Genomic DNA, 14,310 nt, shown 5'->3' on the forward strand with positions numbered 1-14,310 from the left:
TTTTAAATTACCCTATACTTTTATACTTTCTTTTGCCATATTATTGTTTTTGTACATCTTTTAAGAAACTATAAATAAAAGTGTAATTTTACTATATCAATTATCACCCTTTGAATAAACAATGTTTTAAAAAATGTAATAGAAAAATGGAGTTTTTGGCCAAAAACATCCTTAAACTATACCCCAAACTTAAGTTACATCCTTAAAATATATTTTTTGGCAAAAAACATCCTCTAAGTATTTGAAAGTTAACAATACTCATCCTTATGTAAGATATCGTCAAAAAACTAAGGGATCCTACAAAATATGAGCAGTTCACGTGACTATCAACAAAAGTTTTCTTCGTAATTTCATTACCTACTATAAGAAGTTTCTGAAAAAAATATTAGAAATCTTAAACACCATTGCTTATTGAAATAAAAAATGTTTAGAAGGTCATGTGAGGGTAATAAATGATCTGCTCTTTTTCTCATTTAGTAACGGAAAAAAGTTGGAGCTTAATTATCTTTACTTTTTTTAAAGTCAAACTGTATTTAGATCAATAACTTTTTGGGTCAATCTGATATTGAAGTGATCAAAATATTGATTATGTCTTGCATTTGAGTTTCGTTCTACATTATTGGAAGCAAAAGTCTCCAACAAACGTTGCTTCTAGCATATTTAATTGAGAAGAAACATATTTCAACTAATAATATTTTTAATATCAAATTACATGAAAAATAAATGAAAAAAAGGTCAAATTAGATTTTTTTTTGCATAATGCTAAACTCAATTACTGAAAAAGTTCACAATAGTATTTTTGGCGTATCTAAGAATAATAATTATGAAGGGATGAGTTGATTTTTGTGGGATCTATTAGTTTTCTGATAAATTCAAGTAGAAGGATGAAAATTGTTTACTTTTAAATAGTTGAAGGATGTTTTCTGCTAAGAAAGATACTTTAAGGATGTAGTTTAAGTTTGGGGTATAATTTAAGAATGATTTTGATCGAAAACTCTATAAAAATGACTAAAATTAATTATAAGAAAAATTAAAAACTAAATAAAGAATTATCTATTAATTTCATAAAGTGAATAAATATTATAGAATAAATGAAGTAATTTATAAAAACATTATCATTTATACTTTTACCATTGACCCACGTTCTCTGTGGACTGTGGGTATGAAACAAAAGAAAAAAAGAGGAAACAGAGACTCCATACCTCACGTGAGTCCATTTAATGCAAAAATATGACGATTCACTCCTCACTGGGAATAAGAATATGTATTCACACATGTTCAATCTCTCTCACTTCACTTCAACTACCTTCCTTTTTAAGATTTATTTTGTTCCATAATTATCAAATTAGGTACTTTATTTAATGATTAGCATAGCAAGAGAAAAGAAGAAACGTGAAAATGATAGAGATCCAAACCCATCTACATGGAAGGTGAGTTACCTCAACAAATGAGCCTTGGAAGCAGGGGTTGTTCATGGGTCGGTTTGAGTAGGTTATTGGTTAAAATCAAAACTAAACTAATTTAATTGATTTTAAATTATCAAAATCAAAATATAATATATATTTATCGATTTGATTTAGTTCGGTTATTAACCATACATAAAAATAAAAATAAAAGAAACAATTCATTCAAAAGTAAAAAAGTAACAACAATCCATTCAAATAAATAACTGACATTATATATGTTTCGATCACTTAATTTACTATGAATAAAGCTTCAAAATTCTGTATTTTCTCCTAGAAGAAAGAGACAATGACATTTTCAATCTCACAAAGAATTGTCAGACACTCATATACATGAAAATGATGAAATCATCAAGATAAATACTCTCACCTGGGGCATTTTTGCTTTCATAAATAAATTATAAATACATTTTGATGAAAATATATAGAAGATCTTTAAAATTGTTTATAAAAATAATATATTATGTATGTACTATAATAATAAGTTTGATGTATATAATTTATCGATTTGGTTCGGTTGTTTCTTTGTTTTTTTCGGAACAAAATCATAAACAAACCAAATATTATTGAATTTTAAAAATCTAAATTCAAACTAAACCAAATCCAAATAAAATCAATTTGATTCCATTTTTTTATTTAAATCAATTTTTATCCAAATCGCGAACACTCCTACTCGGAAGATTGGGAGAAATCAAACGCTTCTTCAATCTAAATTCACTAACTACATATATTATGGGAAGATCTTTAGACTTCTAAATACCATAATAATATTAACTCCTGTCAATCATTAAAAATCACTCCAAAAAAGAGTTTACAAATACAAAAGACAATAGTACCCTTATTTAAAAGAGAGAAGAACACAACAATAACAACATTTGGAGGGAAAAAAAATTCTAAACTAACTCATGTCTTCACAATAATAACATTATTACATGCCAACGTTTAAAGCGAAATAGGTATAGCTCGTAAAGGACGTGCTCTCGCTAGTGTAAGACCAAACTTTTCTTCTACATCCAAATCTTCTGCTGCAATATCGCCTTCAGCTTTCCAATCAAATGAATTCAACAACGAACCCAACATTGTACATAGTTTCGCTGTCGCCAAAGTTAATCCCGGGCAAATTCTTCTACCAGCACCAAATGGAATGAGTTCAAAATCTTGGCCACGAACATTCATTTTCAAATCCCAAAATCTCTCAGGCTTAAATGTCAGAGGATCCTCCCATGTAGCTGGATCACGACCTATTGACCATACGTTCACTAACACCTGAGAGTTTTTCGGGACAAAATAGCCACACGCCTCGACTTCCTGATCGACCTTGCGAATCAAAAAAGGTACTGGAGGGTGCATCCGCAAGGTTTCTTTCACTATGCACTGCAAATAAGGGAGACGACCAATATCGCCTTCTTCGATTATCTTGCCTTTGCCAATAACATCTGCAAACTCGCTTTTAGCTTTATTCATTATGTATGGTTTTCTCATGACCTCTACCATTGCCCATTCTAATGTACTTGAAGTTGTATCCGTTCCCGCAATAAAAAGGTCCTGCAATATAATTAATAATTCTCAGGGATGCAATAAGCTAAGGAAGCAAGTATGTAAATTGTAATGAAGCATAACAGAGCACTGGTGGAAAATAATTGGTCAAAAGGTCTATCCGGCTGTGCAAATAAAAAGTTCAAAATTACCAGGCACAAGTGTTCTATATGATTTCTGTCGAATGCCTGCGGATCTTCTTCGCTAGTATTTAACATAACTTCAAGAAAATCTGTTCTACCGCCATTTGGCGATTGCCTCCTTTGCTCCAATCGTTCATCGATCAATCCCCCAATCAGCTGTAGCAACTTATCAGAATGCTTGCCTATGCGTCGCCTTATCCCTTGAGGATCAATCCTTTTCAAGAGGGGGAAATAATCGGCGAAATTGGGCTTACCAGATTCTTCCATGACGTCCCAGACTACATCCTCAAATTCTTTACCTGAATTTCCATAAGGGTCCACTACATCCTTGGAAAAAAAGGTATTGGAAAGTAAATTAAGCATGGTCTCGAAAGCAGCTTGGCCTATATTCACTGACTCGCCAGTTTGGCTACACTTGCCGCAATAAGTAATAAAATCTTGCATCTTTTGGGACCTGATCGACATACATTACAAGTGACAAAATCAATTTACGCTACTAGTATGGTGAGTAATCACATGTTTGTTGCCTTTGACTCAAGGAGTTACCGCCTTACATGAACCCAACAATTTTTGTTCAGACTTTGTTAATGCATTAAGAAGTCTACCAAATATTTAAATATGAACTCAATAATCCTTATATATTAACTTGATTTTTCTGTAGGAATCCATATATATATACTTCAAACTTTGGATCCGTCTCTCTTATCCAAGGGTTGCAACACAAACTCAAACATATAAAATCAAATTTGGAGACTATAGGATATATAATTTGGGAGAATTTAAGCTTCTAATATGGGAAAAAAATGCATTTTTTTTCTATAAAGTAAGATAAAAAAACATGGCTCATTTTGGTCGAATTTTGACTAACCTATATACTGTATATTTTTTGCCCCAACCCAAATAAATTTTGATCAAATTCAACCCACCCATATCCGACCTTTACCTGAGAAGCTGAGTTGCGTCAAGCTTGTTGCCAGAGAAGAGATTAGAATTCAAGATTTTCCTCATACTTCTCCATAGAGAGCAAACAGGTAGAAACACCACAGAGAGGTGATGGTGATTATTGGTACGGATTGCATCTGGAATTGTTCTGCTGGAGAAGGACAAATCTTGTTTTTGTAAGACTTGTTTTGCCACGGCTGATGAAGATATTACCACTGTCGTTATTTGCCCCATCCTGAGGCCCATCATTGGGCCATATTTTTGGGCAAGCCTGGCAAGTGACTTGTGAGGTTGATCGCCAAGAATATTATGCAAATTTCCAATCAATGGAAGGGGAATTGGCCCTGGTGGAAGGTTTTTGTTACCTCTCTTGCTTATTGCTACCCATTGAAGCAAAGTCCAGGCAAGTAGTAATCCACCTACAATGACTACATAATCCATTGTCAGTATGTACTAATTGCCTTATATTATCTAGTGGTTATGGTTATATCTATACTGCATCATCCATTAATCCTAAATGTTTATCACGCCCAACCTCTGGGCCCTGTTGGGTACTGTTTTTCCAAAGTTGGAAAAACAAACTAGTACCATCATTTACGGCTGACAAAATAATTTGAGAATACAAGTAACGACCCATTACATATCTTGACTTTTTGAAAATGGATATCCATATTATCAAAATACATATTTGTTGCTTGTTATTTTACATGATTTCTTGCTTTCTGAGAGTTTAAGTTTATTCTGTTTTTTATCTTGTGTTCGTTTATTTATGAAAACACCACATTATCCGTCTCTTAATCCATTTATTATCTGTGTTAATTATAGGCGGATCGAATATTTTATCATTTTTGTTTAACCTATTCCAACCGACCCGTCCATATTTGATCCCTACTATCATCCCGTCAACAATTAAATTCCTTTCTATGGAAACTGCCGAGAAGCTCTCTGGAAGTCAAGAAGAACTGCTAGCACCGTTGTGTTCCCTGCATGCACCTTGAGGTTTAGGGTTGTTGTAGTACGTACTACTCCCTTCGTTTCAAAAAGAATGACCTCCTTTCCTTTTTAATCTGTTTCAAAAAGAATGGCATCTTTCCTTTTTTGGTAACATTTTAATTTCAGCTTTCCACGTGGCATGTTTAAAGCCACAAGATTGAAGGGCAGTTTAGTACATTTGACATAATTTTAATTTAGGACCACAAGATTCAAAAGTCTTCTTTATTTTCTAAAACTTTGTGTCAAGTCAAACCAGGTCACTCTTTGTGAAACGGAGGGAGTACTGCTTTTCAATTGTAACAACTTTTGCTTTGTCGTTTCCTTTCTGTTTAACAAATTGTACTACATAGGCATTAAGTCATGCAGGGTTTAATATCACCAATCTTGTCAATGTCATGTAGGGTTAATTTTCTGCAACCTACTCGATCGATTTCATATACATCCAAACACAAAGATGAAATCTGGAAAATGTCTACATTCTCACAAGAGCAGAAAATATCTCAGATTCCAAAAACTGAAATCAAATCAATCCTTAAATCCTCTTATAGAGGTTGATGCTAGCTGCCAGCGGTTAGCTTTAGCACGTATATTCTAACTAACTTCTAACGTACACATAACTACCTCCTAACAGTAATTAACAGCTAAATGGAGATTAGCCACTAACTGTTTTATTCTAACTGCTTTGCAGATTCTGCTAACTCTAAAACCTTTGACCCCTTGGCTTCCCTGGAGGCACTTGATGAGAAATTGTAAAAAAACACCTGTCGACATCTAAGAACATTCATCCTTTCAGTCCAGAAATGTGTTACACATATCCATAGTCAAAGTCAGAAAACTCGCCTCAAAAGTTGCAGTCAGAATGCTAGTACTGGATTCACATCCAAGCCATATTTTGCTCTAATATCGTCCCTTTGAAGTTGCAGTCATTTTCAACTAGCCGATGTCAACTTGGCATGTGGAGTACGATCGAACATGGATTTCAAGGCGATAGGTCAACAGCGAGCGAGCTTTTATGGTCCGTCATCTCCACAGAGCTCCTGAAATCGCGTCAAACTGCAATGAAGAGTATTAGATAATTTCTGGTAGCAACAGTGGCCTCCCCATCCCTCCTTTCCCGAAAAGGCTTAGCCCCCCGAAGTAATGTCTGGCTAGTGACACTGTGGGGAGAATGGGCTTACTGGTCACAGCATTCCCCTTGCATTTATGCATAGAGGCTGTTCCCACACCTTGAACCTTGACCCTTGGGTCACCAAAGGAGCAACTTTACTATTGCACCGAGACTTTGTCCCAAGTCCCCAAATAGAAAAAAATTATATTTACCTTTAACCAACAACCAATATATGAGCAACAAATTCTTAAGCTATCAAGATCATTACATCAGTAACAAAAATGTGTTCAAACTTCAGAAAAAGCATGAACAATGAACAGCAAACAAACACGAACATGATGAATGAGACAGTTATCCTTGAAAAACTGGCTTGAATTGAAGGATGGCAACGCAACTTCCTGCCTCAAAGTTTAGAGTTTACAGAAACTCAGAATTCTTTTACAAAAACAACTCAAAAAACAGAGTTTGTGAAAACTAAATATTCTTTCGCAAACTGCTTTTTGAAAAATTTCAAACAAATGCCTCCTTAGTAAGAACTCGCTGATAGATTCTCTGCAAAATTAGAACAAAACGCCAACCAGCAAACTAACATAAGTAGTAGCTTGAAGAATAAAAATGTGTTCACTGAATTTTGACCCATAAAAAGGGGGGAAAAAACACACCATCCACTTGCATTCTACAGCACATTCACCTCAGATATTTCAAAACCCGACATCATTAATGATCTAAGTGATCTTTAATGCATGCATGATTCTAGCAAAATAGTTTTGAAATGATTGCAAATACAAACTTAAATATCAAAGTAAGAATTGCTTAACCCAACTCTGAAGAACATCCAATGAACCCAATCTAAACATCAAACAAACACTTTGCTTATTTTAAGCAACTTACAGCTTATTATAAGAACTCCTATTATTAGGAAAGATGACATAGAAATAATAAATATATTATGGAATTCCAGAGTCTGATGCAATTTCCAGAATACAACAGAAACTAATGAAAACCCCAAATGTGTCAAACATACATACCGACGTAGTAGCACTAGTGGATTATAAGGAAACAGGTTCTTCTGGTGAAGGCCTTCAATAGATGCTTTAAGTTGAAAAAGGCAGTTCCTTGCACATTCAAACGGTGACATCTGAGTTACATAATCCTCATTGTGACATCCGTACGCTTTCTTGCGTTTGGTGTCAGGTGGTAAAATATCTCCACTAACACAACTCGACACAAGCGTTATCTCTCCCATAGAGTTATGATCATCTGTTGAAAACTTTTTTCTTTTACTGCTTTGACATTTTCCGCTCCATGAAAATTCGATAAATATGTTCCACGAATCACATACCTTACGCAGACACCTATGAGGATGCAGGTACAAATTTAATTGCAACATCAGACATGGATAAAGTCAACATATTTTGTTTAAGAAGGGCTAATGTTGTCCCCTTTCTCTGAAATTGAATTTTTTATTCAAATTTGGAGCAATTATCAGAGAAATGAATACACAATGTTTAATGCAAATGGAAGAACATGTGGCTACATTTTTGTTTTTTAGGAATATATTAAAAAAGACAAGTTAATTCATAAGAGGTTTTGTGGAACTTTTTTAGGATCAAAAAGATACATCCTCTATCCCAATTTACGTGGCACACTTTCCGTTTAGTCTATCCCAAGAATGACACATTTCTATGTTTAGAAACCTTTTAACTTTAAAATTCTCACTTTATCCTTAATGAGATGATTTACAAATTGCAACCACACAAATGGTTATGACTTGTTCTAGAGCATGTGTTTCAAAAGTCTTTCTTTCTTAAATTCAGTGCTTTGTCAAACACAGAGGGAGTAGTGTTTTACGAAGAGCTTACAACTCTTGTAATTCTGAATATGCTGCATGGTACAGCTGGAACTTCTTACATGGAGTAAGATGGTTTGCGAATTTGGATTACACTTAAATATTGGGAGAAAAAGATGGTTTGCAAATTTGGAACTAGTATGCTTTATTCATATAAAGGTTGAGCCTGTCAAAACACCATACTTAGTATACATATTGATACTTATAGATCTTATATCCATGTCCAAATACTATAGAAGAAAATAAAATGCAAAGTTATAACTTATACGTACCTCAAAAGATATTCAGCAGAACTAGCCCCTGTATCTTTTGAGATAAGATAATCAAGAAGAACTTGATGATCATAGTGTATCTGTGAGGACGGTAACATAGCAAAACTACTCAGCATGGGTAATTATTTAGTATTTCGATCTTGACATCAGAGGGAAAGAAAACAAAGAAATGCACAAGGGAATGTTTTGTACTTACTCCAGCCAAGAATAGGTGAAAGAAATGTATTGGGTGAAAAAGGTGTGAGATCAGAGAAAACTCTCTCACTTCATCATCTGATAAAGCCACTTCATTAGTAAACCTACATACAACATGATGCACTAAAGCAACCGCCATATGCAACTTCACATCATCTCTAAAATTAGCAAATGTACATTCAACTCACTTTTCAGAGTAAAATGGCAAGCATAACATTTGCAAGAGCATTTCAAATAGAATATCGTCCTACAATTTAACAGTAGTAAACGAAAGTCAGGAAAGTGAAGACAGCTGGACCAGTAAACATATAGTAAGATATCCTCGGGTACTTTAACATACAAGGACAGGAATCAAATCAACCAAATACGAAGTTTTAGCAGAGCTCTATGTCATGGACACCATGCCATAGTAGGAGGTATACTAAAACCTAGAAGCAAGCTAGAAACCATTTTGTAAGAAATAGGCAATTCTCAATCTTCTGTTTTGTTGTTGAAAAATAATAACAATTTAATAGATAAAGCTTGGAAGCCAAATATAGGCAATTCTTAATCATTGGAAGTCCAAAGAGATGCAGAGTACTAAACCAACTGCATATACAAAGTACTGTCCAGCTAATCTAATAACGACAGTTCTAAAACTTATCAAACCTTGAAAATCAAATATAATCATGAATTTATAAAAGTCAATTCAAACTTTTTATATAGAGATCCTGAAACAAATGAACAAGTAAAAACAAAACATGTCATTGTGAGCAAGAGGACAAACCTCTTGCATATATAGCTGCAAGAAGGATGAGACAAAGTTCATGCGTTTCTCGGAGTACATGTCATGGTCAATAAAACAATCGCCAGGGAGAAGCTCTCTGAGCCACTCATGGAGCTCTAGCAAAGCTTTCCTTCGACTGCAACACTTGGGATTCATGTCAAAGCTTGAGCAAGACTTAAGATTTTTACATGCATAATGTTGATCAGTCATTTCTTTCATGCTCAGCAAACTAGAGGAACATTTGAGGAAAAGGAAAATAGACAGCCGCTGTAAATGCTTTGATGAAATCCATTTTTTCCCCATATCAAATGTCATTACCCCAAATGGCGAACCTTCGAGATATTTATCTAGAACAAACTCCTGCTCCTCCATAGGTTGGGATAATACATCTTGAAAGTATGTGTGGATAAGATCCAACCACGAAATTACAATTGAGTGCTCCCAATGGATTTGGTTACTAAGTCGAATCATGAGTATCTGTAAAATGGACAGTTAGTGCAACCACAAACTCAACTCAGTTAATGATCACATTGGTGCATGATATTTCAAATAAAATTTTAAATATACCTATCCCACCACTGTAAATAACATAAGGAGCATAAATGGAAGAAATGATTATTAGACCAAAAGCAAAGAACAAGAACCCCTCATCATATCCACCTAATGGGCTAATTGGAACATTTTAGACTGAATGCAACATCAAAGAAGGGTAAATCCCTCTTAATATTAAATAAAGTGCAAGTGGATGTGAGATTTAGAGAACCCCCTGATTTGCCTCAAAAGACAAATTATTTATTATTAGAAGGAAATGGACTTGAATTGAACGGAATGGTCACAGATGCTAATGAATGAGAAAGAGTTGAGAAGAAATTCATACCAACATTTTATGTTTAAGATATTGACAGATCGCAACATTATCAGAGTGTTGTCCATTACTAAGGCATGATGACAGTAGTCTAGGAAGCAGGTTTTTTATTTCAAAAATAAATGGATGCTCTGCTGGAGCGATGACAGCAGCATCTGTCCAACCACTTTTAACCAACGAACAGAGTAACCGAAGAAGATATCCCTGAAATATTAGTATTGACTTCGGTTTTTCTTCTTGCATTTGAAGCAAGCGGTCTGAATTGGAGTCCCCTTGAACATGGTAAACCTCCGACAACAAATTCCACGGCATATTTGAGATAAAATAAATGGTAGCCTCCAAGAAAATGTTGAAAAACTGATCAATAAGATCCCGATTCAACTGTTTCAGTACATTGTGTAGAACTCTCATGATAACAGCTGCCGTTGACCAACTTGCACTTTTCAGGCTGAGCTTCAATAAAGAAGAGGGTGAAGGATCCCCACTCAAGTTTTTGACCTCCATCGTATGTCCCATAGAAGAAAGACCATTAAAAATTGGAACTTCCACACAAAGATACAGTAAATTGATATATTCACCCCAACAGCTTTCCTGCAAGATAGAACTTGTAAAGAAACACAAAATATCAAAACAAAGAACTGCCTATGTAGTGATTTCGGAAGCACTGTCTTATCACGTACAGATTCAACCAAAAAATCAGAAACAGACACCAGGATATTGCCAATTAGGTGATTCATATATGGATTCTCCATCGCAACCACGACCATCTGCAGATAGGAAATCATAAGACAGTTGTAAGGTTGAATTAGAAGTAATTTCAAACAAAACAACAAATGCACCATTGAAAGAGGGGGGAACTGAACTTGAAACTGATCAAAATGAGATGAAATCTTAGTTTACTAGAACCTGAAAAATTGGAACCCATGTATCATATATCATAATGGGGTATTTGAATTGAAAAAACCTACCAAGACCTCAATAACATTAGTTAAACAATGATGATTAGCAGCATGTGACTCAGGGATTATTGGACCTCCACCAACAGAGTTTCCCTCCATCTCCTGCTAATAAATTCACACAAACAAACAATGTAACCTAAGATAATTCCAAGCAAAATCATATCTCCACAACGAAGAGATACACAGAGGAAGATTCTTACAAAGCTGTCATCAGACTCATACTCCTTCATCCACAGCTTAATTTCTGTATAAACCTAAAAGTAGGGACTTTTCAATCAATCAAGTCTGCCTCAATTCAAAACAAGAATCCCAGAATTGGTAAAAAAGGAACAACCTGTGAGAGAGCAATTAAAAGTTCTTTCTCCGTTTCTTTGGTTACCGAAGCAGACCCAGTTTCCTGCAGAGGAGTAGAGTTCCATTTTCTGTAAAATGAGAAGAAGAAAAAAAAATAGACAGGAAAGTAAGAAACAGTTGCGGCGAAAGGGTTGAGTGAGCTTACAGTATAAGGACGGAGGTAACAGTCAATTAGAGAACAGAGACGTGAGTGTTCCTTCGCCATAATTTCCAAGTTCAGAATGAACTCGCTTCTCTTTTCTTTTGTGGTATGTATGTACTTCTTAATTAATTAATTAAAAGTATTTATTTTTTAAAAAAAAAACATAAAAGTATTTTTTCTTTCTAAAAAGTGTTTTTTTTTAAAAAAGATATTTAATAAAACTGTTTAACAAAATAAGTCATTTTTTAGCTTCTTGGCCAAAAAAAGCTCTAAAACATTTTTAAAATTTTGATTAAACACTTATTATTGCTCCAAAATATATTGACTGAACACTATGTTTCAATAGTTGGTAATCCATGACTTTAATGGAGTGACAAAAGCTACCAACTTATGCCACCATTGAATGAGGCCTCTTCCATAGCAGCACTTCTCCTCGACAAGTGCAACTCCATAACCTTAATCAGCAAAGCACGCCAGCTCCATTCCCTCATCCTCACTTCCATACCCGCCACCTCCAGATCTCCTTATGTATTCAACAACATTCTCTCCATGTACGCCCGATGTGGGTCTATCCAAGACTCACATATCCTGTTCGACAAAATGCCTGAGAGAAATATCGTCTCTTTTAACGCCCTCATTTCCGCCTATTCTCGATACCACCACCTTGCCCATTGGGCTTTCCATTTGTTTGCTCAATTGCAAAGTGAGAGCATAAGACCAAATGGGTTAACTTTTACTAGTCTTTTAAATGCGTGTTCGAGCATCAAGAATCAGGTATTAGGCTCTATGCTTCACTCCCAGTGTATAAAGTTTGGATTTTTATACGATGTGTGCGTTCAAACCTCTGTTCTTGGGATGTACTTAAATTGTGGAGTCTTGGATTGTGCAAAGAAAGTGTTTTGCTACATGCATGATAAAGATTCTGTGGCTTGGAATACTCTATTCTTCGGATATTTGGAAAATGGTAAGACTGTGGAAGGCCTTCAGCTGTTTGGCACCATGTTGAGGACCGGAGTTGTTCCTACGAATTTCACTTATACGACATTGTTGAGTGCTTGTAGCAGGTTAAGAGACCATCTTTCTGGGAAATTGACTCACTCTAAAGTGATTGTTTCAGGGGCTGCACCTGATTTGCCCTTGTATAATGCCCTGCTCGACATGTATTCTAGTTGTGGTGATAGTGAAACAGCTTTGAAAATCTTCAGAAAAATGAAGAAGCCAGATTTGGTTTCTTGGAATTCAATGATATCGGGGTATGCAACAAATGGAGATGGAGAGATGGCAATGAGGATGTTCATCCAATTTGGACAATCTTCTCGCTTCACCCCTGATGAATATACATTTGCAGCTACAATTTCTGCTGCAGGAACATTGCCAGCAGCTGAGTATGGGATACCACTTCATGGTCAAGTTGAGAAGGTGGGGCTCGGTGCAAGTGTATTTGTTGCAAGCACACTTATATCAATGTACTTTTGCAATGGGGAAGTTGAGTCTGCTCAAAAGGTTTTCATTAATGTCCTTGATAAGGATGTTGTCCTTTGGACTGAGATGATTGCTGGACATTGTAGGATTGGTAATGCTGAGAGCTCTATTAGATTGTTCCATGGGATGTTACAGGAAGGCCACAAGGCTGATGAATTTACTCTTACCAGTGCCTTAAGTGTGTGTGCTGAAGTGGCAACTGTGAGGCAGGGTGAGATGATTCATTCCCTGGCTGCCAAAACAGGCTATAGTGCTGAGATGACTGTTTGCGGGAGTCTGGTTGATATGTATGCTAAAATTGGAAACCTTGCAGCTGCAGAGCTTATGTTTTCCAGCGTCACCATGCCTAATCTGATATGCTGGAACTCAATGCTTGGTGCATATGGTTACCATGGGAAGTCAGAGGAGGCATTCACGCTGTTCAATGATATTTTACAACATGGCCTAAAACCAGATCATGTAACATTTATCTCTCTGCTTGCAGCATGTAGCCACTGTGGTTTGGTCAACCATGGTTTATACTTCTGGAATTACATGAAAGAAACTGGTTTAGAACCAAGCCTGAAGCATTATTCTTGCATGATCACGTTGTTGAGTCGAGCTGGAATGCTGGAGGAGGCTGAGAATGTTATAATGGAATCACCCTTGGGTGTTGAATGTCTTCAACTATGGAGAATTTTACTGAGCTCCTGTGTAAGTAAAGGAAACCGGATAATAGGAATACGTGTTGCTAAACAGGTTTTGGGCATGGATGCAGAAGACAGTGCAACAAATGTACTGCTTTCCAATTTATTTGCTTCAACTGGTAGATGGGCTAGTGTTTCAGAGATTAGGAGAAAAATAAGGGGACTTATGTTGGAAAAAGATCCTGGTTTAAGCTGGTTAGAAGTTATGAACAATACTCATGTGTTCTCTTCTAGTGATCATTCACATCCACAGTATGATGAAATAAGAGCTGAGCTGCATAGATTACTAGGAAACTTAACAGTCAGAAGCAAATCAATTTATACTGGATGCTGAGGCTGTGGAAGTAGGATCTAGCCTCCATTAGTTTGAATCAGAATGACTGCCCACTGAAATCTTTGATAGGCCATGGAGCTCAAGATTCAGCCAATCTCTTCTCCAAAATGATTCCTAGAATATATGTTTGTTATATTGTGTTCTAAACTCAATCATTGAACTGAAGCCTAAAATAAACTAGTGGTATCACACAAAATTTCACCCTCTTTTTTATAGCCTTT

General features: G+C 35.6%; 3 protein-coding genes across 4 annotated transcripts; 1 reads left to right on the plus strand and 2 right to left on the minus strand.

The window, feature by feature from the left end:
* Positions 1-2,296: 2,296 nt before the first annotated feature.
* On the minus strand, positions 2,297-4,525 carry LOC125847746 (geraniol 8-hydroxylase-like). Its single transcript, XM_049527427.1, has 3 exons — positions 4,086-4,525; positions 3,152-3,596; positions 2,297-3,008 (listed from the first exon to the last, which is right to left on the minus strand). Exons 1-3 carry the CDS (start codon positions 4,523-4,525, stop codon positions 2,406-2,408), a joined length of 1,488 nt encoding a protein of 495 aa, XP_049383384.1. The 3' UTR covers positions 2,297-2,405.
* A 1,452-nt stretch (positions 4,526-5,977) lies between these two features.
* LOC125847734 (uncharacterized) lies at positions 5,978-11,696 on the minus strand. Of its 2 annotated transcripts, XM_049527412.1 has the most exons (12): positions 11,591-11,696; positions 11,426-11,488; positions 11,292-11,345; positions 11,101-11,193; positions 10,813-10,899; positions 10,145-10,723; positions 9,268-9,744; positions 8,690-8,748; positions 8,503-8,605; positions 8,307-8,386; positions 7,214-7,540; positions 5,978-6,130 (listed from the first exon to the last, which is right to left on the minus strand). In XM_049527412.1, exons 1-12 carry the CDS (start codon positions 11,648-11,650, stop codon positions 6,088-6,090), a joined length of 2,025 nt encoding a protein of 674 aa, XP_049383369.1. In that variant the 5' UTR covers positions 11,651-11,696; the 3' UTR covers positions 5,978-6,087. The 2 variants fall into 2 exon arrangements, with proteins under 2 accessions (XP_049383369.1, XP_049383368.1); XM_049527411.1 differs by lacking the exon at positions 5,978-6,130 and having other exon boundaries at positions 6,930-7,540.
* A 187-nt stretch (positions 11,697-11,883) lies between these two features.
* LOC125847736 (pentatricopeptide repeat-containing protein At3g50420) lies at positions 11,884-14,303 on the plus strand. Its single transcript, XM_049527416.1, has one exon. It carries the CDS (start codon positions 11,978-11,980, stop codon positions 14,087-14,089), a length of 2,112 nt encoding a protein of 703 aa, XP_049383373.1. The 5' UTR covers positions 11,884-11,977; the 3' UTR covers positions 14,090-14,303.
* Positions 14,304-14,310: the final 7 nt, after the last annotated feature.

Source organism: Solanum stenotomum, chromosome 12 (assembly GCF_019186545.1).
Source record: "Solanum stenotomum isolate F172 chromosome 12, ASM1918654v1, whole genome shotgun sequence".
Lineage (NCBI taxonomy): Eukaryota > Viridiplantae > Streptophyta > Magnoliopsida > Solanales > Solanaceae > Solanum > Solanum stenotomum.

Excerpts from the sequence above, each read along its gene's own strand:
- LOC125847746 (XM_049527427.1), bottom strand. The coding sequence starts at position 4,525 with ATGGATTATGTAGTCATTGTAGGTGGATTACTACTTGCCTGGACTTTG. Across the intron at positions 3,597-4,085 it reads GACGCAACTCAGCTTCTCAG|GTCCCAAAAGATGCAAGATT; the intron begins GTAAAGGTCGGA and ends TATGTCGATCAG. Across the intron at positions 3,009-3,151 it reads ATATAGAACACTTGTGCCTG|GACCTTTTTATTGCGGGAAC; the intron begins GTAATTTTGAAC and ends ATTATATTGCAG.
- LOC125847734 (XM_049527411.1), bottom strand. The coding sequence starts at position 11,650 with ATGGCGAAGGAACACTCACGTCTCTGTTCTCTAATTGACTGTTACCTC. Across the intron at positions 11,346-11,425 it reads TTTTAATTGCTCTCTCACAG|GTTTATACAGAAATTAAGCT; the intron begins GTTGTTCCTTTT and ends CCCTACTTTTAG. Across the intron at positions 7,541-8,306 it reads TCTGCTGAATATCTTTTGAG|GTGTCTGCGTAAGGTATGTG; the intron begins GTACGTATAAGT and ends GCATCCTCATAG.
- LOC125847736 (XM_049527416.1), top strand. The coding sequence starts at position 11,978 with ATGCCACCATTGAATGAGGCCTCTTCCATAGCAGCACTTCTCCTCGAC.